Consider the following 27,750-nt stretch of genomic DNA (forward strand, 5'->3'; position numbering starts at 1 on the left):
ATGTTGAACATGTCCACCTCCAACGACCTGAAGTCTGCCTGCGTGACTCGCAACGGTATGGTGAAGTTGCCCCCCAGCCAGCCCAATGGTCTGGGCAGTGCGAGTATCACTAAGGGGACACCTGCTGCCAAGAACCGCCTGTGCCAGTCGTCCTCGGTGCCCTCCATCCTGCCTCCTCCAACATCCTCCCTTTCCTACCACCACCACCTGGACGGATCCGGCATGCCCCGCTCAGCAGCCTCTCTCCTCAGCTCTGACCTGGAGTCTGGAAAGACTCTGATGGGTCTGAAGCCATCCCTTCGCCAGCTCCCCCCTCTCAATCTGCCCAAACCCATGCTACTGGAGCGCCAGCTGGTCCTGGATGAGAAGCTGCTAAATCGATTGCTTTGGTACTTTAACACCAGTGAAAAATGTGTGCTCGCACAGGTGTGCAAGACGTGGCGCAAAGTGCTGTACCAGCCCAAGTTCTGGGAGGGCGTGACACCCATCTTACATGCCAAGGAGCTGTACACCCTGCTTCCTAATGGTGAGAAGGAGTTTGTCAGTCTGCAGGCTTTCGCCCTGCGTGGCTTTCAGTCTTTCTGCTTAGTGGGTGTTTCAGACCTGGACATTTGTGAGTTCATCGACAACTACCCATTGTCCAAGAAGGGTGTCCGCGCAGTCAGCCTCAAGAGGTCCACCATCACGGACGCTGGTTTGGAGGTGAGTCAGGATGTTTGAAATATACAGAGATGATTGCTCTTTGGCTACATTCAGATTGCCAGCTCCATTGTCTGATACATTACAGATCAGATATGATGTTCACATTCAAGTCAACTACAACAGAAAAAGTCATATAGTTGAAATAATGCAGTGTTGAAGCTGGAGATTTGTAAAATAAGATAAGATTTACCTTTACCACAGTGAATGACACGACACAGTTGTTTAACTCTGCCACGCTAACCAGCCTGAGTTATGGATGCTCCCACTCATTGAAGGGACATGGGAGCTGCTGGTGTACTGCTGCCTCATTTGGTAAGAATTTAACACAATGGTCAATCTGAACAAAAGGTAGATGGCAGATTTAGCGACAAAGTCGCTAAAAGAAATGTGCACAACTCGTAAGCTGTGACTGCGATCTGCAAGGCGTGCGATAGATGATAGAAAGCCCGGCGAATTATTTTATTTGGTCCGAATTTTTTAATTGGTCATACTTTTATCATTATATGAGAATTAAGTATGATGATGAGTTTCAAAACCTGGTGGGTTCATCTTACGTTTTAGAGTGCCATACGCTTATTAGGAGCAATTTAAGATTACAAAGGAAAAGTGTAAAAATGTATAGCTTTAAGTGGGTATAGGTTTTATACGGTGAGCCCTTTTGCTACGTGGCTGAAATGTTTTCCCTGTGCTCTGGCTTTCAGAGAGGGTGAGCATCTGTGTCTCATAATGTGGTCACACGGCAAGGTGAAAACAGCAAGTTTACATACAAACTCCTGCATTTTGCATTGACTGGGCCAGTTGGCAGGAATGGAGAGAATAGCGTTGAAAGTTTTTACATTTTTACTTGAGTTGAAAAAATGAAATGTTGGTGAAAACCAATCAGCGGTGAGATTCTACAACTGATGTCACATGACATCATATCAATTTCCACTGGCCAGCCAGACCCAGTTGGTAAGGAAAATCTATGTGTTCACACCTGTTTTCCTGGTTGTTCAGTATCTCATACAACCACACTTCAAAAAATCCTAAATCATGTCTTTAATACTGAAGCTCACCATTTTCAATGACTTGTAGTATTACGAACACTGTCAGGACAACTTTTCCTCAATGCTTCAATCAATATTCCAGTCCTCAGTGATTGCATCAACATGATCAGCATGCATGTTTGTGTTGTTTTACTCATCGTTATTTTAAACGATACAGTTCCCAGTCTTGAACAGTGACTGTGCCTTGACATAACTGTTATTCCTCACAGAAGTGGTCCAGTGGTGACCTGTGAGCCACATTCAAGCATCTTCATCATCTGTGCTCTGTCTTTTTCATATGCACTGAAGTTCAGACAGTTTGAGTGAAATTGTAGGGATGGGTGGCCACATGGCAGAATAATGGCTCCAACACTGGTTCGAATCCAGGTTTGACCGAAGGCCTTTCTTCTGGATTCTCGGTTATCTCCCACAGTCCAAAACATGCAGAGGTTAACTGGACACTACTGTAAATTGATCATAGGTGTGAATGTGAGAGTGGTTCATGTGGAGGATAAAACAATAGACAATGATTGAGTGTGTGTCTGGAAGGTCTGTATGTGAGAAAGCAAATATACCCCAAGTTTTCTGGGAACATCTTTAGCCCAAAGGCTTATTTGTCAGCGTGAACTCACGTGAGAAAGCAGCAGAAAAATCTCTGTGACAGGCTCCACCCCCTCATCTGGATGGTTAGGACCTTCTCCTGCTGTTGTGAACATGTCTAGTACTAGTTCAGGCAATCTCCTGCTGGATGCTTCATATAACATATGATTAGATAAGATAATCTATTATTTACATGTAAAGGGCATGTAAAGGTCAAACTGTAGAATGTCTGGCCTCAATGTGCTGAACAATTGTAGCAATGCCTGAAAATGGCCATCATTAGTTTATCTAATGTGGTTTACTGTTGGAAACACATTGCAGTAATCAGTTTGCAGTCCACATTTCATCAGTTAGAGAGAGACTGTTTGAATTAGAGACATCACAGTGTCATCACATCCACTCAATTCACTGTAAAACAGTTTGGAAAAATGAGACCTTGCGCATGCACACACACATACACACACACACACGCATGCATGCACGCACAAACAGACACACACACACACACTCAGCTATTCTCAGGACTCTGCATTGACTTGTATTCATTTAGACAGCCTAAGCAAAGCATTATCCCTAACCTTAACACAACCAGCTTCACGCCTAACCGTTACCTTAAACTTTACCACAATAATCTTAGTCTTAAAATCTTAATAATAAGATCTTATAATAATCTTAATCCAAAGTTTTTCAGTGATGCTCCTCTATTCTGGAATGAGTGGACTCAGTTGCCATAGAGACCGCTGCAGTTGGTGGCTACAGGAGCTATATGTGGACTGAAATGCTGTTGCTGATTTGTGCATCACCAGTGCACTGGAGAAGAAAAGTAATCATAATAATGATCTAAACATACAAAGACATTTGCTTTGAGTCATTCTCTCATGCAAATATATAACATACTTAATGCAGTGTTTGGTAGTAATGCATTACTCTGTAATATATCTCTGAAATACAAGTAGGATATAAATATATAAAATATTTTAATATTACAATTACAAAGCAAAGTGAGACTATGTATTGCAATAACATTGTGTGGACATGACCCTTGTAAGTAGCATTCATGACAATTGATTGATTATTGTGATTGATCACCTGGATCCCCACGGACATCACATGTGCACAGTTGGTCTAATATCATTTAAATATTTTGAGTGTTATATACAGTCAATGTAAAAGGTATTAAAAACCCTTTGAAATTATCTGGTTTTCTGTATGAATTAGTTATAAAAAGTGATCTGATCACTATCTAAGTCACAGGTACTGATACACACAAGCAGCTTCTTTCAATAACATACAAACTCTTTCACATCTTTATTATACAAACGCATACAACATTCACAGTGGTAGTGAAAAAAGTAAGTGAACCTTTGGATTTAACCTCTTCTTCCCTGACCCTTTTTTTTGAGGTCCCTGCTCGAAAATGACATGCCCAAATCTCATTAGGATTGAGATCTGGGCCGTGACTGGACCACTTCAAAAGGCAAATTTTGTTCTTCTGAAACTTATGTGTTGTGGATTTACTGTGATGTTAGGGGTTATTGTCCTGTTGTGTCAGCACTCTGCCTCTTCTGAGCTCCAGTTGACGGACAGACACCCTCACATTGTCCTGGAGAATTTACTGATAAACTTGGGAATTCATTTTCCCCTCAATGATGGCAAGCTGTCCAGGCCCTGACACAACAAAGCAGGCTCAAATCATGGTGTTCCCTCCACCATACTTTACTGTTGCTACTATAATATAACTATTATGAACATAATTGTTATGTGAGAGATATTTTCTAAGCTCATACTACTGTGTTGCAAATGTGATGTAGAAAATGCAATATTGACCAGTGACTGATGACATTTAAAATAACTAATAAATAATATAACAAAATAGATCAGAATGCACTGGACTTTGGAGCAACACAGTCTTTTTACCTATACAATATTCAGTTAGCTTTTTATAGAAAAGTCAAGATTTTAAGTTCCATATTTTTGTATTATTTATATTTCACAATTAAAAATACAACAAAGAATAATTTTGGATTCAGGACTTTTGCTTTCTGATATTTGTGTGTTGAGTGCAAAAACTTCCAAGGCACAACAGTTGCCTCTGTTGTGCTGTATTGTTTGAATAAACTATATTTAAATTGATTGTTTGTTAGCACCTGAAACAGCCACTGTTGAAAAAAAAAAAAAAATGTAACTGTTCACCTTAATGTGATATACAGTGCGTAAAATATCTTTAGCATTTAAAACAGTTACTGCAATCCCCGTTGAAATCATTGCAGGGGCTCAGTTTCCAGATTTTCCAAAAGTACAGAAACAAGACGCCAGCATTACACTATGTCCATGCAACACATACAATACAGTGCAAAAGTCTCAGGGCACAACCAGATTGAGTGTTTTTATGTCTGTCAAATTCATTTGGATTGGCTCCAGACTAAGCTCACTGGTTAAGAACAGTACTCCTGTGTGCAGAGACATTGTGGTCTCAAGTTCAACTCCACCCTGGCTGGTTGTACTCAATTGTAAGTCACTTTGGATAAAAGCGTCTGCTAAATGACATCAATCAATCAATCAATCTTTCTCCCGACATGCAAAGGGATACTTGCCTGGTTGTCTTTAAATTGTCTTAATTTTAATGAAGAAAAGACAGAAGTCATGGTGTTTGGTGGCACATCTACGACCCTCCCCCAAGTTGATTTGCTTTCTCTGGCACAGTATCACAAGCCAATTGTGAACTATCTGGGTGTAAAAATGGACTCAGACAGACAGACAGCCAGATTAAAGCTGTGGTGAAGTCCAGCTTTTTCCAGTTAAGGCAGCTGGAAAAATTAAACAATTTCTTCAGAGACGGCAATTTGAGACAGTAATCCACACCTTTGTGACCACTAGGCTGGATTACTGTAACACACTTTATATGGGGGTTAGTGAGTCCTCCATTGCGCGTCTTCAACTGGTGCAAAATGCTGCTGCACGTCTTTTAACTGGCACAAGCAAGTACGAGCACATCTCACCAATTTTAGCTTCACTTCACTGGCTGCCTGTCATTTTAGGATTCATTTAATAAAAACATTTTTTTTATCGCTTTTAAAGCCTTGAATGGACTTGCCCCACCTTACCTGTCTGAGCTACTGCAGCCCTACATGCCCAGCCGATCCCTCAGGTCAGCTGACCAGCTGCTCCTGTCAGTGCCTAAAGCTAGGCTCAAGCTCAGAAGGGACCAAGCATTTGCCATTGCAGCTCAAAGGCTTTGGAATGGGCTGCTGCTGCACATTAGAGAGGATTCTTCTCTGACTCATTGTAAAACTCTACTTAAAACCCACCTTTTTCTTTGGCTTTTAGCACCATATAGAGTGTTGATTTTATGTGTTTTTATGTGATTGTTTTTATTTAATGTGTACACATTTTCACACAGTTTCTTTTGACTGCCAGCCGCTCAACATTTTCAATTGCACCATGATCAGGGCTTCTTTGGTTCAGTACCGTGGACAGTGGAGTGAGAGAGAGAGAGAGAGCTGCTCTTCATAAGCAAGAAGCATTTTGCTTCTGCAAAGAAATGCATCTGTTTATGTTTAAACACAAAATAATTTTGTGAACTGAAAAGGAATGTTGTATCCTGTTAAACTGTAAACGTCACCACGACTACTGCTAGCTTGGTTGTAAACTAGCATAAATAAAACAACTAATGATGAATTTAAGAAGAACATGACTGTCCAAGAGGCATTAGCTCTACTTCAGAGCACGAATGAGTCTGACGGAGATGCAGCTTCAGCAGTTGTCCGTGGGATCGTCAGACGTCTGCTCTGACAGCGATTCACATCTCAGGCAGGAGATCTCGAGTTACCAAAAAATTATGAAAACAAGTGGGTTTTTTTTCAATTTTTTTTTTCTTCATATTTCTTTGGAGACTCGAGATCTCGACTTTGAAACTCGAGATTTCAATAGTTATTTTTTTCATCTTTTTTTTTTTCGCATGTCACTTTGGGGGCTCCGTATATATTTTATATTTTATCTCTATATTTTATTTTTTATCTCCATATTTTATTTTTATCTCTATATTTTATTTTTATCTCTATATTTTATTTTTTATCTCTATATTTTATTTTTTATCTCTGTTTTACCCTCTAGTGTGGCACTTTGGAAACCTTGTGTTTGTTTAAACTTAGCTAACTTTAAGCTATATAAATAAAGTGGATTGGACTTGGATTGAATTATTGAAATCAAGAACAAACTTTCTTAATTTGGAGCAAAAATATAGTGTAGTGTGGTCTACTCTAGTGACTTTACTACTCACTAAGAAGTAGGACACACTAAATACATGATTTAATCTGTAGAAGCATTTTTTTCTGAATGTGTTATTTTGCATATACTGCATACATGTTTCCCATATTTTTTGTATGTGTTCCAAAAAAAGGATTGAGAAATAATTCTACTGTCAATCTATGGCTTTATCCTCCATAAGAGGGTCACAGGGGCTGATGGAGCCAATCTCAGCTGACACCCAGTGCAACATACACCTAGGGCCAACATACAGAGATAAACAACCATTCATTCTCACATTCACATCTACGGTCAATTTAGAACACGCAAAACATGCAGAAAGGCCTTTGGTGTTTTTGCTGCAAGGCAATAGTGCTAGCCACTACGCCTACGTCATTTGACAATGCCTAAATACATTTTAGCTAGGGCACACTGAAACTGTATCTCATTTAACATATCACAATTTTTACATCATTCATTTTACATCAGCTACAGAGGTTTGTTTTTGTTTTGTTTTGGTTTGATTTTTTTAACAGGTGAACCTTTTATTTCAGGTCATGTTGGAGCAGATGCAGGGCTTGATGCACCTGGAATTGTCGGGCTGCAACGATTTCACAGAGGCCGGTCTGTGGTCCAGTCTGAACGCACGGCTAACATCCCTCAGCGTCAGTGACTGTATCAACGTGGCGGACGACGCCATTGCTGCTATCTCACAGCTCCTACCCAACCTATCAGAGCTGAGCCTGCAGGCTTACCATGTCACTGACACAGCCATGGCCTACTTCACAGCCAAACAGGTAAAACAGTTTTACACTGACAAACTACAACAACAACAACTGTGTAGCAACAACTCCTCTGGTCAAATCTGATAATGCTGTTAAGAGGAGAATGTTTTCAGAAAATGTCATATTTCCATTTTTTGAACTTTTCCTTTGTTTAAAATATGTAGCAGTGAACAGAGCTGAACATTACTTGACATAGGGCATCATATTTCACCGTAACTGGAGTCCATCTTGCATTCAGTTGTAATTTTGCTGTCATATAGTCCATGTTGATAGTCATCTTTATAGACATGGATGTGCTGTATGAAAGTGTGAGTGAATGGGTGAATGTCAAAACTGTAGTGTAAAGCAGTGGTCATCAAAACTAGAGAAGTCAGTTGAGTGAACGCTGGCGCAACTGGCTGCCGCTGCTCTCCTCCTGAATTTATTTTCTCGTTCTGTCTCTGCCGCTACTGCTCAATCAAACAAACATTGTTCTTTCAGCCAGAAGAACAATAGCTCGTCTTTTCGACAACCTCTGAGACTTGTTTCTCTGCTGTGACTTTTTCTTTTTTGTTTTCCTTCAACATAAGCCTGTCAATATCCAAACCAGTTCTGTCATGCTCCATTTCTTTCCATAATAAGAACGTCAATACATCTGCTCTTATTTCTGGAATTAACAACCTCCCTGTTGCGGAGATTTGATTATTAAGTAAGTCGACCAAAGATGGAGTTTCCTGGAGTCAGAGATGAGTTAAGTTGAAAAGCTTTATTGGAAGCAGCTCAGATCTGAGGAGAACTGAGACAATGCCGAACATAAAACAAGTATGTTAACAGTTGGGCATCCTCTGTCAGTCTGCCTGTGAGTCCCAGAGTTAGGATACTTAAAGGTGCTTCTTCTGCTGATACATGGAGCTGACCTTGGGGAGGACTGCGCAGTAGCGTCAGTCCACTGCCCCAATCCGGTCAGGCTCAGCGAAAAACATGAAGAGACGAATTCTGTAGACAACAGTGCTGTACCGAGGTCAATGTGACAACAACAGTTTCAGCAGGCGCTGTCCTGAATTGTTTATCAATCAATCAATCAATCAATCTTTATTTATATAGCCCACAGTTTACAAAACATAGTTTGTCTCACGGGACTTCACAGGGTTGGTAACATCCTCTGTCCTTAGACCTTCGACCAGGGTAAGGAAAAACTACCAGGGAAAAATAAAAACCCTTGTAAAAGGGAAAAAGGGTAGAAACCTTAGGGAGAACCACAGGTGAGGGATCCACTCCCTGGACGGACAGACGTGCAGTAGATGTTACCCAAAACATACAATACACAATGACAAGAATAAAAAGTGAAAAAAAAGAAAAAAGTCTTTAAATGCCAGGATCATCTGGATCACTGGGTTTATCACAGCCTGTAGTGAAGACTGTTGTGGTCAGAGACTTGAGGATGACGGAGTCTTCTTTCCTGTCCTGACCTCATGTCGTTCACTGGTGTCAGCAGAACTGTAAGAGATTAAAATCAGTTAGAAATGTGCTACATGTGGATTTATGTGCTACATCTCATGGGGGTACATCAGGTAAGTGGTGAGGGATGAAAAATCGAGGACGGGGTAGAGAAAGTGCGGCTCGTGCAAAGTCTGTGTGCTCATTCTAAGTGCATGATGGGAAATTCCCCCAGCAGTCTAAGCCTATGGCAGCATAAGATAGACTATTCTAATCAGGACTACCTGATCTAGCTTCGACTATAGGCTATGTTAAAAAGGTAGGTTTTCAGTCTCACCTTAAAGGCGGAGACCGAGTCAGACTGTCTGACTGAAAGCGGAAGTTGGTTCCACAGGAGAGGAGCCTGGTAGATAAATGTTCTACCACCGATTCTACTTCTAGTTATTTTAGGAATAACCAGTAGACCTGAGTTCAAGGAGCGCAGCGGTCTATTCGGCTGATATAAAGTGATTAAGTCACAAATGTAAGAAGGTGCCTGATTGTTCAGGGCCTTGTATGTAAGTAGAAGTATTTTAAAATCGATTCTACTTTTCACTGGGAGCCAGTGAAGAGAAGCCAGGACAGGAGTTATATGGTCACGTCGTCTGGTTCGAGTCAGTATCCGTGCTGCTGCGTTCTGGACCAGTTGAAGGCTTCTCAGGGACTTACTAGGACATCCAGACAGTAAGGAGTTACAGTAATCCAGCCTAGAGGTTATAAAGGTGTGGATAAGTTTCTCAGAGTCTTGTCTTGATATAATATTTCTAATTGTCTTGATGTTGCGAAGGTGGAAGAAGGCTGTTCTACATATATGCTTAATATGTTCATCCAGCGATAAATCCTGGTCAAACAGGACTCTTAGGTTCCTTACTGTAGTGCAAGGGACTGGAGTGTTACTGCCTAGGTTTAGAGCTCCAAGTGCTGCTCTTATATCTTTTGGCCCAAGGACCATGACCTCAGTTTTTTCTGTGTTAAGCATCAGAAAATTACGAGTCATCCACGTCTGTATGTCTATGAGACAATCCTGGAGTTTAATAGATGGGTTTGGGTCGTCCGGTCGTGCAGATACATATAGCTGAGTGTCATCTGCATAACAATGAAAATCTATGTTGTGTTTCCTGATAATGTTGCCTAATGGCAGCATGTACAGGGTAAAAAGAATAGGTCCAAGCACAGAACCCTGAGGAACTCCGTAGTTAACCTTAGTGAATATGGAGGATTCCTCGTTTACACTAACAAACTGAAATCTATCCGATAAATAGGACTTGAACCAGACAAGTGCCGATCCTCTAATCCCAACGTCTTGTTCTAGTCTATGTAGCAGGATCTCATGATCTATAGTATCAAATGCTGCACTGAGATCCAACAGAACCAGTATAGAAGCCAGTCCTTTTTCAGAGGCCATAAGAATATCATCTTTAGGCTTGTGCTTAGGAATGGGAGCTGATAACTTTAGAGAAGGCCGAATAATATTTTTCACTTACACTCCCCACCACCGACAATATCTGCTCCACCAATGAACTGGTCTCCCATTACAACTATGAACTCCATTCCCTTCTGAACACTCATGCTCCCCTAAAAACCTGGACTGTCTCATTCACCCACTCTGCCCCCTGGTTCACTCCCGAATTACGACAATTCAAAACCAAAGGTCGCCACCTGGAACACCAACACACCAGAACGGGACTCACAATTCACAAGGACATGCACTACGACCACATCCTCCACTATTGGTCTATTAAATATTGTATACCTTCCCTGTCTCCTCTTATCACTAGCATTATTCACTTGTCCCATCTTCCTTCAAAACTGCTGCAATAACTCCAGTATTGAAGAAACCGGGTTCTGACCCCACCAACCTAAACAACTTCTGCCCCATCTTCAACCTACCTTTCATATCTAGAATCCTAGAAAAAACAGTTGCAACCCAGGTCCACCTCAATCTTACCAATAATATCTCTACGAACAGTTCCAATCTGGTTTCAGATCCTCCCACAGCACAGAAACAGCTCTTGTTAAAATCACCAACAACCTCCTTCTGGCAGCTGACTTTGGACTCCTCACAATCCTCATCTTCCTGGACAGACTCACTTCACTCGGTTTCTATGGCACCTGTCTCACCTGGTTCACCTCCTTTCTTTTGGAACACTTCTACAGTGTTTATATCAAGCACGACAGATCCCAAATCTCCAAGGGCCTGATTTACTAAGATTCCAAATAGAGAGCGCTAAATTGCTTGCGCGAGCAGAAAGACTGCGCCTGTTACTGGATCACGTTTTGCGGGTGAACTACTAAGATTGCGGCCGCAATTGACTAAAGGCGCAGAAGTGGTTAAGACCGCCCTATTTAAATGAGGATTTTGCGCGAGTCAAGAGTTGTCCACATGGAGAAAGAGCAGACTCAACGGAAGCACAGAATGAAATTTGAAGCCACACAGAAAGTACAGCTGACGTTCTGCGATGATATGAAGTCCTTGTTCCCCGGGTCCATAGGACCTTTTTATATTATTATTATTTTAATCCTGCGTCAGTATTTTGGACAGCTCCATTATTACCTGACGTATCAAACAAAAAAAACTATGGACTATGGATGTTGCCGTAAAAAATACGCGTGCCAACAGCCTTTGATCTGACGTCAGAGGCGACGGAACAATCAATATAGATAATATATCTATAGCTGATTCAGATAGTTACATTAAATAGTTATTGTTGTGATTATTTATTGCATTTAAATGTGCCTGGAACTGGAAGGGTTAGGGTAACCTGCCTGTGAGGTTTTGGTGACGTGTGCGCACTGTGCCACCTGCGCTTCACCGTGCACCGAGAGTAGACCAGGTTAGAACTGGACCCGTTAAGGTAAAGGGGGGTTCCCTGTTCCTCCGGTCTTAACCGGGTAACATAGATACGAACCCTCCTTGAACCTCAAATTGCAGACCAAGGTAAGCCCATACCAGTACAAACACACATTTCTCCTCTGGATATCTATATTTATCACTATTTAATGCTCTGGAAAAGCGTAATTTCCTGATTTACAAATATAATATAACTATAAATAACCGCAGCCATGTGCGCCGCGCACCGCTGTGCCAGTTAAGACCTGCCTTTCAAACGTGCTAAATATAGACGCAGAAATAAACACAGCAATCAGTTTCAGGTTTGATAAATCACTTTGCGTGTGCTAAAATAACATATTTACATTTTCTCCTCCCATCACACGCAAAATAGCGTGTAAACGCCCCATATTGCATATGCATTAAGGTAAGAACGATTGATGGGTTGCGAGTGCTATTTTGCCCGTCTGACAGACGCACTCCCCGTTGCGCCCTGTTAGTAGATCAGCATCAAAGCAAATCTGCGTGTGCAATCCAGTTTGCACACGTTTTTGCACGCGCAAAGCTTTAGTAAATCAGGCCCAAGAGTCACATGTGGTGTTCCCCAGGGCTCTGTCCTTATTAATTTTCCCCTGAGCCATATTTTCAGAAAATGTAACATTTCATTCCACTGCTATGCGGATGATACCCAGCTCTATGTCTCCACCAGGCCCGCTTTCATCCTCCCACCCTCTCCCACTGCTGAGGAAGTCCAATCTTGGCTCTCCTGTTCTTTAAACTTAACAACAATAAAACTGAGGTCCTACTCATTGGTACAAAATCCCCATTCTCACACTGACAACATTTCTTTGACCATCGCTAACTGCACTGTCCCTACGTCCTCTCAGGTAAAGAGTCCAGGTGTCATCCTCAATGGTACACTTTACTTCACTGCCCTAATCAATAACATCACTCAGTCCCACACACACACTGCTTTTTAAGAAAACAGCAGGTGAAGGGACATATTGCGTTGTTGCCCTCCACAATGGCTTTACCTTAGCTGTGTGACATCAGCTACCGGAGGTCAGTCGAAGCAGAAGAGACTCGCTGATTGGACTTTATGGTAGAGCTTTGTTTCTCCATCTCAGATGATAAATAATATGGATAAAAATGACACTGTGGCTTTTTGTTTACCTTACTCTGCATCAAATGAGGCTTTTGTTTATTTGTTATTTTGTTCTTGAAAATAAAAAGGAACACTGCTGTTTGATACTGAGTGAACAAATCTTAAGCACAATGTTCCTCTGTGTTTTGTTTTGTTTTTGGGAGTGGAATTAGCCCCTTAAGTCCAACAAATTGATTTTATTTTTCACCTTTTTTCAACAAATCATTTACAAAAAACTTTTATTTGTATCATTGCCATTATGTTGTCGTTTGATTATGTCATTTTTTAACTCATGTTTGTCATGACTATTATGTCACTTCCTGTCTCTATCTATACATGTGAATGTCTTTGTCTTGATTTGTCTTGAAATTGAATCATCAACTTTGTCCTCAACATATGGACTTGATTCTTCATCTGCTTAATGTAAAATATGTGATGAAAAGATGCTTTAATTTTTTCATGCAGGCTCTCAAAAACTTTTTAGCACATGTGTAGCTATGACAGGGTCATACATGTGAAGATAGTGAAAGCCAGCAGATTTGTTTGAAAGCATATTCACTCATCATGAAACTAACTTCAGTGACTTCCCACTCGCAGGGCTACACCACCCACACTCTGCGGTTACACTCCTGCTGGGAGATCACCAACCACGGTGTGGTCAACATGGTGCACAGCCTCCCCAACCTTACTGCCCTCAGCCTCTCTGGATGCTCCAAGATCACAGACGATGGTGTGGAGCTGGTTGCTGAGAACCTGCGTAAGCTGCGCAGTCTGGATTTATCCTGGTGTCCTCGGATCACTGACATGGCCCTGGAGTACATTGCATGTGACCTGCATAAACTGGAGGAACTGGTGTTAGACAGGTCAGTGTCTCATGGTTTCATCTTCAGAGTCTGTGATACTCGCCCTGTAATTATTATTATTTTTATTCTTATTTATTTATTTGATGTGGGGTAACCGGAGCGGCCAGGGGAATGGGGGGGTGGACAGACAAAGGGAGTAGAGAGTATAGGTACAGTTTGACAACATATAACAATAACAGTAATGGTACTAACATTCATTTGAATTACATGTGCAACAACTACAGTAATTGTTAACATGAAGAAAGGGTAACTGAGCCTACAGCAACTGTATCACTTTGAGTTAATTTCATTATGTAACAGAACGTGTGTGTGTGTGCGTGCGTGCGTGCGTGTGTGTGAGAGAGAGTGAATGTGCATATCTGTATATGTGTGCAGGGGTCATTAGTCATTAGATTAGTGGTTGGAAATCTAAGTGGGGGACAAATGACTGTCTGGTCAGCTCTCAGCAGTAGGCTGGTAAAAATCCACATGTGCAGAGCGTCCATCAGTGGCACAGGGCAGGAGAGACCTGCAGCCACGGATCCCAGGGATAGCCACACATCCACCTGCAGAGGGCCACACTCACTCACTCAAACACACAGGGTCAGGGTTAGGGCAAAAGGGCGACAGAACCACGGACATGGGCCGAACCACCATATGCCCAAGCGGAGGTTTGGGTGCAAGCAGGAGCAACCATCCACGTAGGGTGCTTTGTTTTGGTGGCTCAACAGTTCAGATTTAGCCGGGCTATGTTGCTAATCCTGGCTTAATTCATCCGTGATCCGGTTTCTCAAAAGCAGGATATGTTATGACATAAGTTACCATGGAGATTTATCCTGTGGCGTTAGCCTGGTCTGGAGCAGGCTAAGTTCCAGGATTTATTAAATATATTCCCTCATCTCAGCCAGCAGTCACCACAAATTGAAACTAATAGTTATTCCACTGCCCACTACACTATGTTTTCACATTCAACTATACCCACAGCCATTATCTAAACATTTGTGATCATTGATTACATTAATTAATTAAAATGTATTAATAATAATTTTATATTTATACACACAATAGAAATATAAAAACACATCAAAGAGTAACATGATGCTCTATTGCTTTATTGAATAAGGATAAATCAAAGCAAGTAAATCAGCTCCTTTCAAAACTGAACTCTGTCTCTACAAAGACCGAAAGCACAAATTCAAACCGTATTATAGAACATAAGAATAAATGCACATTCAAAGGTCTGTATATAATACACCCCACATGTCTGCACATCGAAATGAATGCAGCACAAATCCATACACAAATGAAATGACAAATGAATGGATGCCTCCCAGCAAGCTTGAATGCATACAGTATACAATACAAACATCATAAGAGGCCAAATATTAATGCGTATTGCATATTAAATAGAAATAGATGGCAGGATTGTCCCAGTCCATGTGTGATGGCACTCTGAAGCCCTCTCCTTCTTCAGGACACACTGAAGGACAGCACAGATAATGTGTTTGTAGGCATCCTGTAGGTACAATCATGTATGCTTGTGCTTTGTTAAGTATTAGTCAGGGCACTTGTGAATTGGCTACAACCCCTGCTGCACATGTGCTGCAACACTCCAACGATGCATCTGCTTTGTCCAGTGTAGTTGTGATGTCGACATCAAGTACAATTAAAAAAGAAGAAGAAAAAAATCACCATTCTGCAGGATGTCCTTGTATTTAATTTTGACTTACTGCCATGTCTGCTTTGGCACTCTGCGAGGCAGGCGGTCTGAGGGCATCCTTACTACATGGCCCAGCCATCGTAGCTGGTGCTGGGTGATCGTAGCCTCAATACTCCTGCAGTTTGTTTTGTATTTCGGAATGAGGCACACGATCACGCATGTAATTCCTAGGATACGCTGAAGGCAGCGTATGGGGAACTGTTCTAGGACCTTGGTGTGGTGCCTGTCAGTTACCACGGCTTCACAGCTGTAGAGCAGTGTAGTGATGCAGATGGCTTGATAGATGGAAACCTTTGTGCAGAGATGGAGGTCCGACGCCTGAGTCTCCCAAAAGCAGCCGCTGCCTGCTTTATCCTGTTCTGGACCTCATCATCGATGGAGTTGTCTTCAGAGAGAATGCTCCCCAAGTATCTGAAGGATGGAACAGCTGCTAGTTGTTCCCCAGAAACGTTGAAGGTAGGTGGTGTAGATGGCTTATTGGAACTCCACTGGCAAACTACTTCCGTCTTGCTGGTGTTGACGGTCAGTCCCATCCTGCTGTAAGCTCTTACCGCAACAGCAAGAACAGACTTGGAGGTCTTGTGGACTGTGAGATACAAGAGCACAGTCGTCTGCATACTGTAGCTCAGTTACTCTCTCACTCTGCAGTTTGGTGGTAGCCTGAAGCCTCCTGATATTGAAGAGATTGCCATCTAGACGGAAGTCCACTTTCACTCTGCTGCTGTCCTCAATTTCCTTGTGGATAAGCTGGGTGACACATAGGAGGAAGATGTTTAAAGGCACTGGTGCTAGTACACACCCCTGCCTTACCCATGTATGTACAGGGAAGGGGGCAGACTCTTGTCCTCCGATGGTCACCTGAGTAGTCATACCATCATGAAACTGATGAAGACAAACTTCTTGGTACAGCCAAATCTGGCAAGGACTTCCTATAGTTCTCTCTGAACCATGTCAAAGGCTTTAGAGAGGTCGACAAAGGCCATGAACAGGTCCTTATGTTGTTCCCTGCACTTTTCCTGCAGCTGTCTAACAGTAAAAATCATGTTCACCGCACTCCTGCTCTTCCTGAAACCACACTACGATTCAGGCAGTATTGTTTAAGTCATGTTGTTAATCAGCCCGTTCGCGAACCCCTGCTAGGTGCGAACGGCTCAAATTAGCATATCAATGTCGCGATCGTCAGACCTGCGCTGACTAAAGCCCAATTTATACTTCTGCGTAAAGTGCTCTGCGTAGGTTACGCAGAGTCCTCTGCGTCGATGTAGAGCCTGTCGAAGAGGCTCTGCGTCGTCTCCGACTGCACAAAATATTTTTTAAGTGTCCGCCACTCCGTCAAGGGACAGGCTGAGCGAAGCTGCTTTGTGCCGGCTCACAGTGCGCACCCGAGCGTCCACAGACGCGGAGCTGATCCCCGCCGATAACGCCGCTGCCAAATTATCTTAAAACTGCGTTCCGCGACACAGAAAAGTGAGAAACGGCCACTGTTTCAACAACAACAGTCTTTCTCTCTCTTTCTCTCTCGGACGCCATTGCTCACTGTAGCCTGAAGCAGAACAACCTTGCACAGCGACCCCTACTGATCGGGCGGGAAATTGCAGCGCGTGTCTGTCACCACGACGCAGAAGTATAAAGGCTCGAGGCGTCTCCGTGGTGACGCAGACGGATAACGCATTACGCAGTGGGAGAAGTATAATGTGGCCTTGACCCAAACAACCATTGGATGAAACCACAGACAGTTCCAAAGTAAAATCCTCTGTGATTGGACAGCAAACCCCTCACTCATTGGTCACCTTTGGAACACATGGCCATTTGCCCCACACATTTTTGATAATGATTATAATAATACAGATATTAATAATAACATTATTATTATTCTTATTGCTAATATTATTTAGTGATAACTCCATCTCACAATAGAGAATAAGAGACAGTAAAGTACATACAGAAATTGAAGCTTTATTTACAAAAGAAACCACAAATAACAAACATGCTTTATTAAAAATCTCTCCTGGCTGCTTCAGGGTCATAAGTTGGAGCAGGTCTTGCAGAGAATGGTCCATTATGCAGCCTTCTGTGGTGGGTTAATAGTACTCTGGGTCCCTCTCCAGCCTCTCTTGTTGTACAGAACACAGTTCTGACAGCTCCTGGAGGATGGAGGCTGAACTATCCACCCAGCTTCTCCATCAGCTGAGCCATCAAATCAAATCAGATTTTATTTATAAAGCCCACAATTACAAAACACAGTTTGTCCTCCATCCTCCTCATCAGACATCAGGTCAATTGTGATGCCCCTGCAAAAGTCCATCTCGTCCTTGGCTAAAACAGCCCTCCTCGCTTCCAGCAGCTGGAAACACAAGTATTACAATTAGTGCTGCTCCTTGTGTGTATATATACACACAAGTATGTATGTATGTGTTTGTCTAATTAACAAGTTAGTTTAGTAAAATGTCACACTTAGTACTTCATATTAAGGTCAAGAAAAAACATTTTTAAATCATGCACTGATTTCAATCATACCCTCTTTCTTCTCTGTCTGCTCCGGGCTGCACCTCTCACTGCTCCTGATTGGGCCTCAAGGTCTGGCTGACTTTATCTGTTCATATGTAAGTTCTTCTGGAGTGTCTCGTAGAATGTCTTACATGCCGCTGACAAAAAGAGAGACAAGTGGCATTAATATTTAAAAAAACAAAAACACCACAAACAAGACATTTTTTTAGATTAAAGTTACTTACATATAAAGACTCCAGAGTCTACTCCACACATATCCGGGCTTGTAGAGAGAGTTTCCAACAAATGTAAAGTCACAGAGGAATTGTGGGGCGAGTCAAGCTGAGTCTGTCAGCAAATAAAAAATACAGTCAGGTCAGATACATTGACTTATACTCCTACGTAAACTGTCAAGTTTTTTTTCTTTAAAATCTTACCCTTGTATGGAGTCATAACGCCTGTCGTTTCCCTCTGAGTTTTGAAGACTAGAGAAACGTATTTACTGCAATTAAAAACTTTCTCTTCAAATCAGACCAGCCAGTTTGTTGCTCTGGATCCACAGCTGCTTCCTCCAGAAACGCCAGTCTGACCTCCATGGACGCCATTTTGGTGTCTGTTTCCCTTTAAAGTAGATGTGTGAACAGTTTATGCTCTTCAGTATTTGGATTCTACAAAATTACAATTCTACTTACTTTTGCTGTTCATGTGTTCTTTCAAGGTCCCAAGTGACAGCTGAGTGGCACAGTTTTAACGTCTGTTTGAGTGGCTGTGTGGATAAAATGACCCTGGAATGGAAAATAGTAAAGATTATAATAATATTACGGATCATACAAAAAAGACTGGCATTACTTTATTTGAATCTTCGTCATATTTACAATAAGTTGTTCTCTACTCGAAAATAATACACGTCTTTAGCTTTAGCTGCATATCTCAAGTGTTTCAACATATGTAGGATAATAAACACTCGTTTCCTGCATGGCCTGCAATCAGCCATTAGCCTGGAGAAGTTATGTTTACTGGCGTAACACACACAGGTAAATGAAACACGGGCAAACACGTGTAGCTTAGGTCTTAGCCGCCTATCGCTAATGCTACACGACAAAACATATACACAAAGACAGTTTCATTGTTGGAAATACTTACAACTTGAGCTGCAGTTAGCGGATTTCCTGAATACCGCCGTCACGTTAACTTCGGCTTTAAACCATGGATTTGTAAATAAATGCAAAACCAACGATATCGAAGTGAATATAGTAAGCTGAAATGTACAATGACGGAGTTAAAGATTAAAACGATCAATAAAAATGGTTTACTTGGGTTAGGACCATGACTATTACTTTATATGTGTTACAGGAATCATGTTGTTTTTGTCTGATTTCCCTTATATAATTGTATAATTATTATTAGGAACAATAACAACGTGTTAAAGTAGGTTTATAACTCCCGATTATTTCACTCAACACTTTTATATTCAACTATAATTCACTTGTTCATCACATTTAACAGTAACTTTATGAACCGATAGTGACGATAACACAAACATCCTCCCCGGGAATCAGTGGTGAAGTGACCGCAGGTCTCAGTGCATCACACGGTCACAGCTCCACAGTCCACACCGTCATCAGTGTCCCGATGTCCAGGACTGAACACAGTGATAAAGTGCAGCATGTCAGTCTCCTCTCCTCAATGAATCCACACAACAGCTCGTTAATACATCGATAATACGTTTGAAAATAAATGTTAATGAGCGCCGAATAAACAACTAAAACCTGCTTTGTCATAATATTTTAAAAATGTAAACGAAACCGCCTCATTGTCTTCATTTATTCACATTTCTCATGAAGTTTCATGTCGTACGGTTCACTGACAGCAGCGCTGTTCCCGAGACGCCACATGACCGCGCTTGGCTGTGCTCGTACACAGCTGTGATGTCACTCTGAGAAATAAGATTTGTCTGGGCTTTATATGGCCTTTAGGAATGTTTTTTAAACATGAAACTCCATGAACTAAAAATACATAATATAAAGATTTATAAAAGCCCGTGTCCATGTCTCGAGGTGTCCTGTGGACACTTTTACACGGGTCTCTTTTACTATTGCGGTCAATGGGAAAATTGCTTTTTGGGCTCCATGGGATTTTTTGTTGCAGTACCCACAGTGGCCACCATGCAAAAATTGTCTTCAAGGCAGAGGGGGCGGAGCTCTATCCAGTTCATATTATACATCCATGAGCCTCGCTGCCCGGCTGTACCACGTGATTGCTTCGGGAAGTGGTTCAGATTTTGCCGAGGTTTTACAGCGATATAGACGCCTCAGGCTCCATTCAAAATGTAGGAGAGTTGTGATCAGTTGAACGTGTGGATAGAGTTTGGAGAGTTTGGATAGCGTTTATATAGTCGGAGAGTTTAGGGAGAAAGAGAGATTTATGAGAGTGAGGAGAGTAGGATAGGTGATAGGATGGAGCCAGTGAGGAAGAGGAGGATTTCTCCGGTCCTGTACATCCAAGTTACACATTCATAATCTGTGCCCTTTTCCTAGTTCCACAAGCACTTTCACTGTCCTCTACCTGATTACGCCCCTGCCATTTTCAGAAAAACATTGCACAACCTGCCATATTATGATCATAGCTGCCAACTCTCAAGCATTGGCTGTGAGATACACGCATTTGACTGACGTCTCGCGCTCTCATGCCACACCTCAGATTTCTCAGGCTGAAGTACATCACTGTTAGAAACAGTAGTGGTAGTCCAGTGGTTAAGTAGGTGGATTATTGTCAGGAAGGTTGTAGGATCAAATCCAGGGTTTATTTTTTGTTTGTTTGTTTTTAAATATATGTATACCTTATTATTGTATAAAGCATTATGAATACGTAAATCATTTTGTACAAAGAATTAATAAGCTTGGGATGCATAACATTTTTGCCGTAAACTTGCAGTCTAGGTGAGAAAGGGTGTGTGTGGTGGTAACTTTGACTGGGCCAGCCATACATTTGCCCCTCATGCCACAATGTCTCACTCACACACAGAATACATTCAAAAAATTTATTATACACATATGTGATAATTTATGTACAGAAATAATTTGTTCATACATTTTTTGTAATTCAATCATTCCCAACAGACATAACAGACAAAAATTCAATGCATCACACATTACGTGGTTCAGATACAGCTGCCTGTGATTATACACTTGGCCAGTAGGTGTTTTCGTGTCCACATGAAGCTTCGAGAAATGAACCCTTTCTCGAACCAATTGGTTCAAGTGGTTCAATGCCTCATGAGGCTTCATCTCACCATCACTAGCTGCAGGACACTGCTCCTTTAGGTGAAGATATCTGCTAAGTCCAGCATGGTACTGCCCAAAGTTTGAATAACACTTCTCTGTGAAGCGGTTAGCACACACACAGAGTTTTTTGGAAATGTAGCAGCGGCATTCCCATCAAAAATAAAATATATCCACTCCGCTTTCTGTCCTCATCGACAGGAAGAAGGTGGAGTGTCTGGTGTTGGTTATTACAACCTAATACAGCGCAAACACTCGCTGATTTATTATGATCCATTTTCTTAATCGATAACCTGAGTAGACTGACGCTCTTCTCTTCTTCGTTTTAGTTTAGGTGGTATAGGTGCACTACCGCCCCCTAGGTGCACTACCGCCCCTATGACAGACCATTTGACCCTCTATCTGAACCAAGACCAGCTGTTATAAAGCAGTTTTTAGTTGTTAATGTCATCTCCACTGCATTCAAACATGTCCTTGCTAAAGTTTCTTGAAATTTAGAACAATTCAGTTCAAGTCTTGTGGCACTTTCTCTGGAAACCGCTGAAGTGTAAAAAAATTTTTTTCACGTGTAGAACCTTCTCTTTTTTGGGGGGCTGTTTATATAGATATTGTTATACAATATAAAACATGTAAACTGTTTTAAACTGTCAGGCATCATTATAGATTTTTTTAAAGTTATTTTCTTATGTTTTCTCATCATTCATAGTAAAGTTACCATGAACAGCTGGGAATCTACACACAATGTTGATACATGGCATGACTAAGTGTGGTGGTATAATCCATCCATAATCCATTTTAACCACATACTATAATTAAATAATACTCCAATTGTTCAAAGAAATAATTTAATGTAAATGTAAACTGAAATTCCTTCTACAGGGAAACAAACTAAGTACAAAACTTACATCTATTGAGAAAAACTCAATGGCTCCCGAGACTTGTGTATCTTTTCCATGGAGACACACACTCCTGATTTGCATTTGAACAGATCACAGCATGGTCATTTACATGTGAAAACCTTACCCGCTTCTAGGAGCTGGGGGGGGTGACTTTCTCACCTAGACTGCAAGTTTACGGCAATTCCTGGCAGTTATCGGCAACTGACTGAAACATCCAGTTGGCTGGGAGTTTCACAGCAATTCTCAGGGACGATAACTGCCGCAAATCACACTTTTCTTGCAGTGCAAAGAGGGCTAGCTGGCGGCAGTAGCTGCAAGCAGAGAGTAGCAAGCAGAAAGCAGCATACAGCATGCACTATCTACATACGGCATCTCTATGCTACTACTGCACTAGACACATCACACGCACTTCAAATATAGGATGGATGTTCAAATATAACATCAGTACATTGGCCCTCATGTCTCTGTGGTTACCCTCAGTGAGGTGGTGTATTTGAAATTGTTTTCTTTCCAACACTGATTGTAAGGAAGTGCAGCAGTCTTGGAAATATCTTAATTCACTCTTTTCTTTTGTTGTTATTTTGTCTCTTTGTAGGTGTGTACGGATTACAGACACTGGCTTAGGCTACTTGTCCACCATGTCATCATTAAGGAGCCTTTATTTGCGCTGGTGCTGTCAGGTAAGAAGCAAGGACACTCCATATCCCTAACCTACCTACCTAAGTACCCATCCTCCATCCATCCATCCATCTATCTATCTATCCTCCATCCGGATGGGTCGAAATAGCTGGATCGCATATAAGAAAATGAAAAGCCAAAAACACTTCATATAACACATGATTAGATGATGATGATTAGACCTAATTGTATTTTACTTTTTTAATGCTACATTGCTACAATACAAGGATAACATGTGGTTGTATAAAGATTCATTCAGTTTGTTATTTGCCAAATAAATAATAATAATAATTTTAGTTTGAAACAGGTTTTTGAAAGATTTCGAAAAATATTTACGATTTCTCGTTTTTATGACAGGTGGTTTAATAAGTTTGTTCAACACTTATATACAGTATACTATACATACATGTGTATATGGTCTGTGTATCCGTTCATTCAATTATTTATTTCAGCCTGGCAAACTAAAAAACGGAGAGAAAATGTAGTTTTTTTTCCACCTTTTTTTGAAAGGTAAAATTGAATAAGCAAGGAATCGAAAAAAAAAAATTAACATTAACATTTTTAATCAGATTAATCACAGAAATAGTTTTATTACTAAACCCACAGCAGGAAATTCCTCATCAGCACCTTTGAAGCACTGCTTCTACTAGCGTTAGCGTCAGCTAGCATTCTGACTAGGGTTGCCACCTTTCAGAAATGAAAATAAGGGACGCCCCACCACGGCTCCTCTGGGCCATGACCACCACGGAGCCGACTAATCTAGGACATCTAGACACGTGTGTTGTAAGGGTGTCGGGGGTTTTTCTAGTAAAATTTCACTATGGTGAGTACATGGCGAGGGAGCGGAGCGACCGAGCGGAGGCGGGTTGGTGTGGAGCATTTGAAAATTTGAGGTAAAAATGGGGGATTCTGAGGCTTTTTGAAGGACCATTATGGTGACTTATGAAGTGAGGGCAAGTAACTCAAAACATTACAGAACTCTGTATTACAGAAAACATCTACTTTGAGAAGCAGCTGGGGGAACACATGAACAAGAAATGTCTTTATTGGCAAGAGCAATATAACTAGGGATGCACCGAAAATCAGGAAACAGTTGGCCGAAACGGAAAAACCGAAATAAGTTATTGTGCTAATTCTGTACCATTGTTTTTTTTTTTTCTAATGTTGTTATGGAAGTGACTGTGTGTGCTCACCTCACTAAAGTCAAGGCATTGCAATTATAGTATATTATATTATAGAGTGCGCCCCCTCATCTGGTACAGCGGGCCTTTTTTTCTGCGCACCGCACCTGCACTGTGGCTTCTCTCTCTCTCTGCTGTGTTGTGCGTCGATGCTGCGCTCTGCGCTTCTCCTCCAAGCGATCTTTCCGTATCAGCACAGACTGGATTATTTCTCTACACGCAGTTTTATCTTTACATCCAATAATAATGACGAGGATCGGTACAGTCGCGATGACGTGCGATGACGACAACTCTTAACAGCGCACTTTTCATTGTTTTCACACCGTGGTCTCAATCTTTTTGTAGAATAGCTTTAGTTTAGTTGTAATTAAGGGAATAACCGATTAATCAGATGAGCTGATGTCTTAAGTTAACTGTGAGCAGCACCGATGTGTGGCGTCTGTTGCTAGGCAACCGTGACAGCAGCACGCGCACAGAGGACCGGAGCCGGGGCGGCCGGGATCCTGCGTAGATCCCGCCACGACAAGTTTGCTGGCCTTATTATTCCCTGTGTTTTATTTTCATCTTTATCTTTAGTGTTGATGTGTGTGTGACAAACATGTGGATTGGATATTTAAGGAAATACGGAACAAACCGCGTCCCGTATTGGTTCAATACGGGACGCAACATTTAATTGCCAAATAAAGGACGATTCCGTATTTTACGGGACGGGTGGCAACCCTAATTCTGACGCTAATGTTAGCTGCTGCTCAAGTCTGTGTCCCCGTTAGTTAGACAAAGTAACTGTTCAGTAGCAGTCATTTACTGTTAATGTTATGATTATATCATTATCTGCACCAGTAGCTCCACTTACTTCTTTCTTTCTTTCTTTTTTCTTCATCCTCTTTTATTTTCTTCCTCTTCTAACTGCCTTATTGATAACTCCTCATCATTTTCCTTCAGCTTCACACAGGTTAACGTTAGGTGACGTGGGGCCCCTTTAGGGAGGTTTCCTACTGAGATGTCATTGTTTTTTAAGGGGGACGGGGATGCGGCTGCTCACTGATGCATTTAGGCAACAGCCCTCAGGCTCCGAGTGTCGGGTGCCCCCGTATCGGCTAGTTGCCTGCCTTGCCTGTTCATAATCTGCACGTCTACCCGTAGCGCAATGAAAGTGAGAAAGTGCATTAATGTGTTAAAAAAAATAGCGCGTTAATTCCACAAATTAATCATCCTGCGTTAACGCGTTAATTTTGACAGCCCTACTTTTTTTATTTATTATCTATCACGTCATCCGCTCTGGGTCCACGCCTCCATTACACATGAGCAGAAAACTGGAAAAGCTGGAGTCAAACTCAGAGAGCAAGTAGTTTCTGGATCTTGCTCTCTGAGTTTCCTCATACACTTCCCAGGCCATTGGATTTGGAAACTACTTGCTTGTCATAATATGCTACACAATACTGCCGTCAAACCAGCCGTCTCTCGTTTTTACATAGTCAAGCCAGCCACTTCTCAAATATCACTGTGTTTGTCTCCTATATGATATATTTAACTGAAATGTATTATCCAAACAAACAATGATTTATAAAGGAAAATGCCCAGACTTTTGCATACCACTGTAAATAGATGTAGTAGATGTTGAACTAAAATTCTATTTTTTTCCATTAAAAAATGAGTAGAAAATGTCTGGAGTATTTAAATGCAATAGAAATGGTTGTATCTCAACCAGCCATTTATGGTCCTGCACTGAGTTATACATAGGTATATATTGTAAGTTTACATACCCTGGCAGAAACCATTTTTCATGAATGATAACACAAAAGCTTTTCTTTCACTCATGGTTAGTGGTTGGCTGAAGCCATTTATTGTCAAACGACTGTGTTTATTCTTTTTAAAATCTGAAATTTTAGTTGGTCTACCTGACTTTTGTTTGGTTTCAACAGAACCCCTCATTTTCCGTGTGTGTGTGTGTGTGCGTGTGCGTTTGCAGGTGCAAGACTTTGGACTGCAGCATTTGTTTGGAATGAGGAGTCTTCGTCTTCTGTCACTTGCAGGTTTGATTGTGGCTTTTGGTTCACACAAGTTTTACAGGTGTTGTTAAAGTCAGTCACTCTTATTAACTGTGTCCCTCGCAGGCTGCCCCCTGCTGACCACCACTGGTCTGTCCGGCCTCATCCAGCTGCAGGACCTCGAGGAGCTAGAGTTGACCAACTGCCCGGGAGCCACCGCTGAGCTCTTCAAATATTTCTCCCAGCACCTTCCCCACTGCATGGTCATTGAGTAAGACCGAGCCGCCCCATTGACCAACAGGCTGACTGACAACTGTCATGCTTCAACCTTCCTCCCTTCTTTACTCTTCCTCACACCCCCTCAATGCTAACCAGGAGACTGAATTGATCCTACAGTACCACACCTTTCCTCATCACCTGTCCCTCACCCCGTGTCTTCCTCCACACCAATTGAGAAGACTGACCCACAGGCGGACAGAGAGGCAGGAGGGCAGAGGGTGGTACAGACTCAGAGAATGATAGGATGGCATTAAAGCTTCATTTAAGGAGATGCTGGAATGAAGCGCTTGATGTGACGTCTTGTCCAGCAGCACTTTTTTGTGGGCATCAATGAAAGGCTTTTGTTTGCAGAGAATACTGATTTTGTTTCAGCTAAATGGATATTATAAAGGGAGTTACATTTGCAGATAAATATGCAGCTTATAGAAATTGGGAGAAGGCGAATAGACCTTTGTGTTTGAGCTGATTTGGTGGAACTCACACACACATGCTCATACATATTGTGTATATGATAAGTGAACAAATGTATGTCTCTCCAAGACCATAAATTCTGATATTTCTATCTCCATCACTTCGTATGATAAACTTCTGGTTTTCTATTTCTCAGAGGGTATCAAAGGCTGGGTATTCTTTGCGTAGAGAGAGACACCACATGTAAGCAGGAGGAACATAAGATGCAGATCAGGACATGAACGACAGAAAGAGGACATTACTTCTTCTCCTTTTCCTTTGTGTGCTTGTGTCATGGACTCACGGTTTTTTGGGATGCCACCAAATTTTCCATATGTATTTTATGTTCCAACAGAGATAACACGGACACATGTTAGGGGGGACATCAGTTTACATTCTTTTTGTTTTTGAATTGCATGCTTTATTGCAGGCATATTTTTTCTCTCCTGTCGTCATCTTTCATTCTACATATATTATTTAATTTATTAAATCTGAAGGAACAGATGTGGTATATTAAAAATGTTATGTTGTTTAAAGGGAAATCTTTTGCTGAGGCAGTGAAACATGAAGCAGTGTTTGATTTTCTGCTGAGGTTCAAATGCTTTTTTCTCAAATGATGGTGAGAAATGTACCATAAATAGTGAAGAAGGTGAACATTTGACTAAAATGTAACATGATAACATCATATTTTGAAACCTAAACTACAATGTAACCAGGGATTTTATAATTTATATCAATAATTTATTTTATCATTATTTATTTGGGGTGATGTACTTTTCGGGTTCATTTGGTTGATGTGGCATTAAATGGCTTTTAAATGCAGATAAAAACACATGAGGCTCAGTGTGTGCATCTGAAGCTGCTGGTGATGCATCATGTGACACCTGGTGACATTCAGGTGACCTCAAAGGTGACATTTATTTAATATTGTGAAATTAACAGGAGCCAAGGGCCACTGTGATGTATCATTTAAAAAAAAGAATATATATATATATATATTATTTAATTTGTGTTTTTCCTACAAACATAGAGTCAGACAAACTTTGAGAAATACAGGCAATGCTGCCACTACAATGTTTCAAGAATAAACATCAGATGATCATTCACACTGTAAACAACACAACATTGTAAGCCATGTTTAAGTTGTAGGTTAATGTTG

General features: G+C 41.4%; 1 protein-coding gene across 1 annotated transcript; it reads left to right on the forward strand.

Annotated features, from left to right (window-relative positions):
• Positions 1-26,137, forward strand: fbxl16 (F-box and leucine-rich repeat protein 16; the record flags this gene model as incomplete). Its single annotated transcript, XM_083895960.1, has 6 exons — positions 1-702; positions 7,127-7,369; positions 13,384-13,649; positions 22,611-22,695; positions 25,844-25,907; positions 25,989-26,137. The coding sequence occupies 6 exons, from the start codon at positions 1-3 to the stop codon at positions 26,135-26,137; spliced, it is 1,509 nt and encodes a 502-aa protein (XP_083752086.1).
• Positions 26,138-27,750: the final 1,613 nt, after the last annotated feature.

Source organism: Microchirus variegatus (assembly GCF_963457635.1).
Source record: "Microchirus variegatus genome assembly, chromosome: 10".
NCBI classification, from domain to species: Eukaryota; Metazoa; Chordata; class Actinopteri; order Pleuronectiformes; family Soleidae; genus Microchirus; species Microchirus variegatus.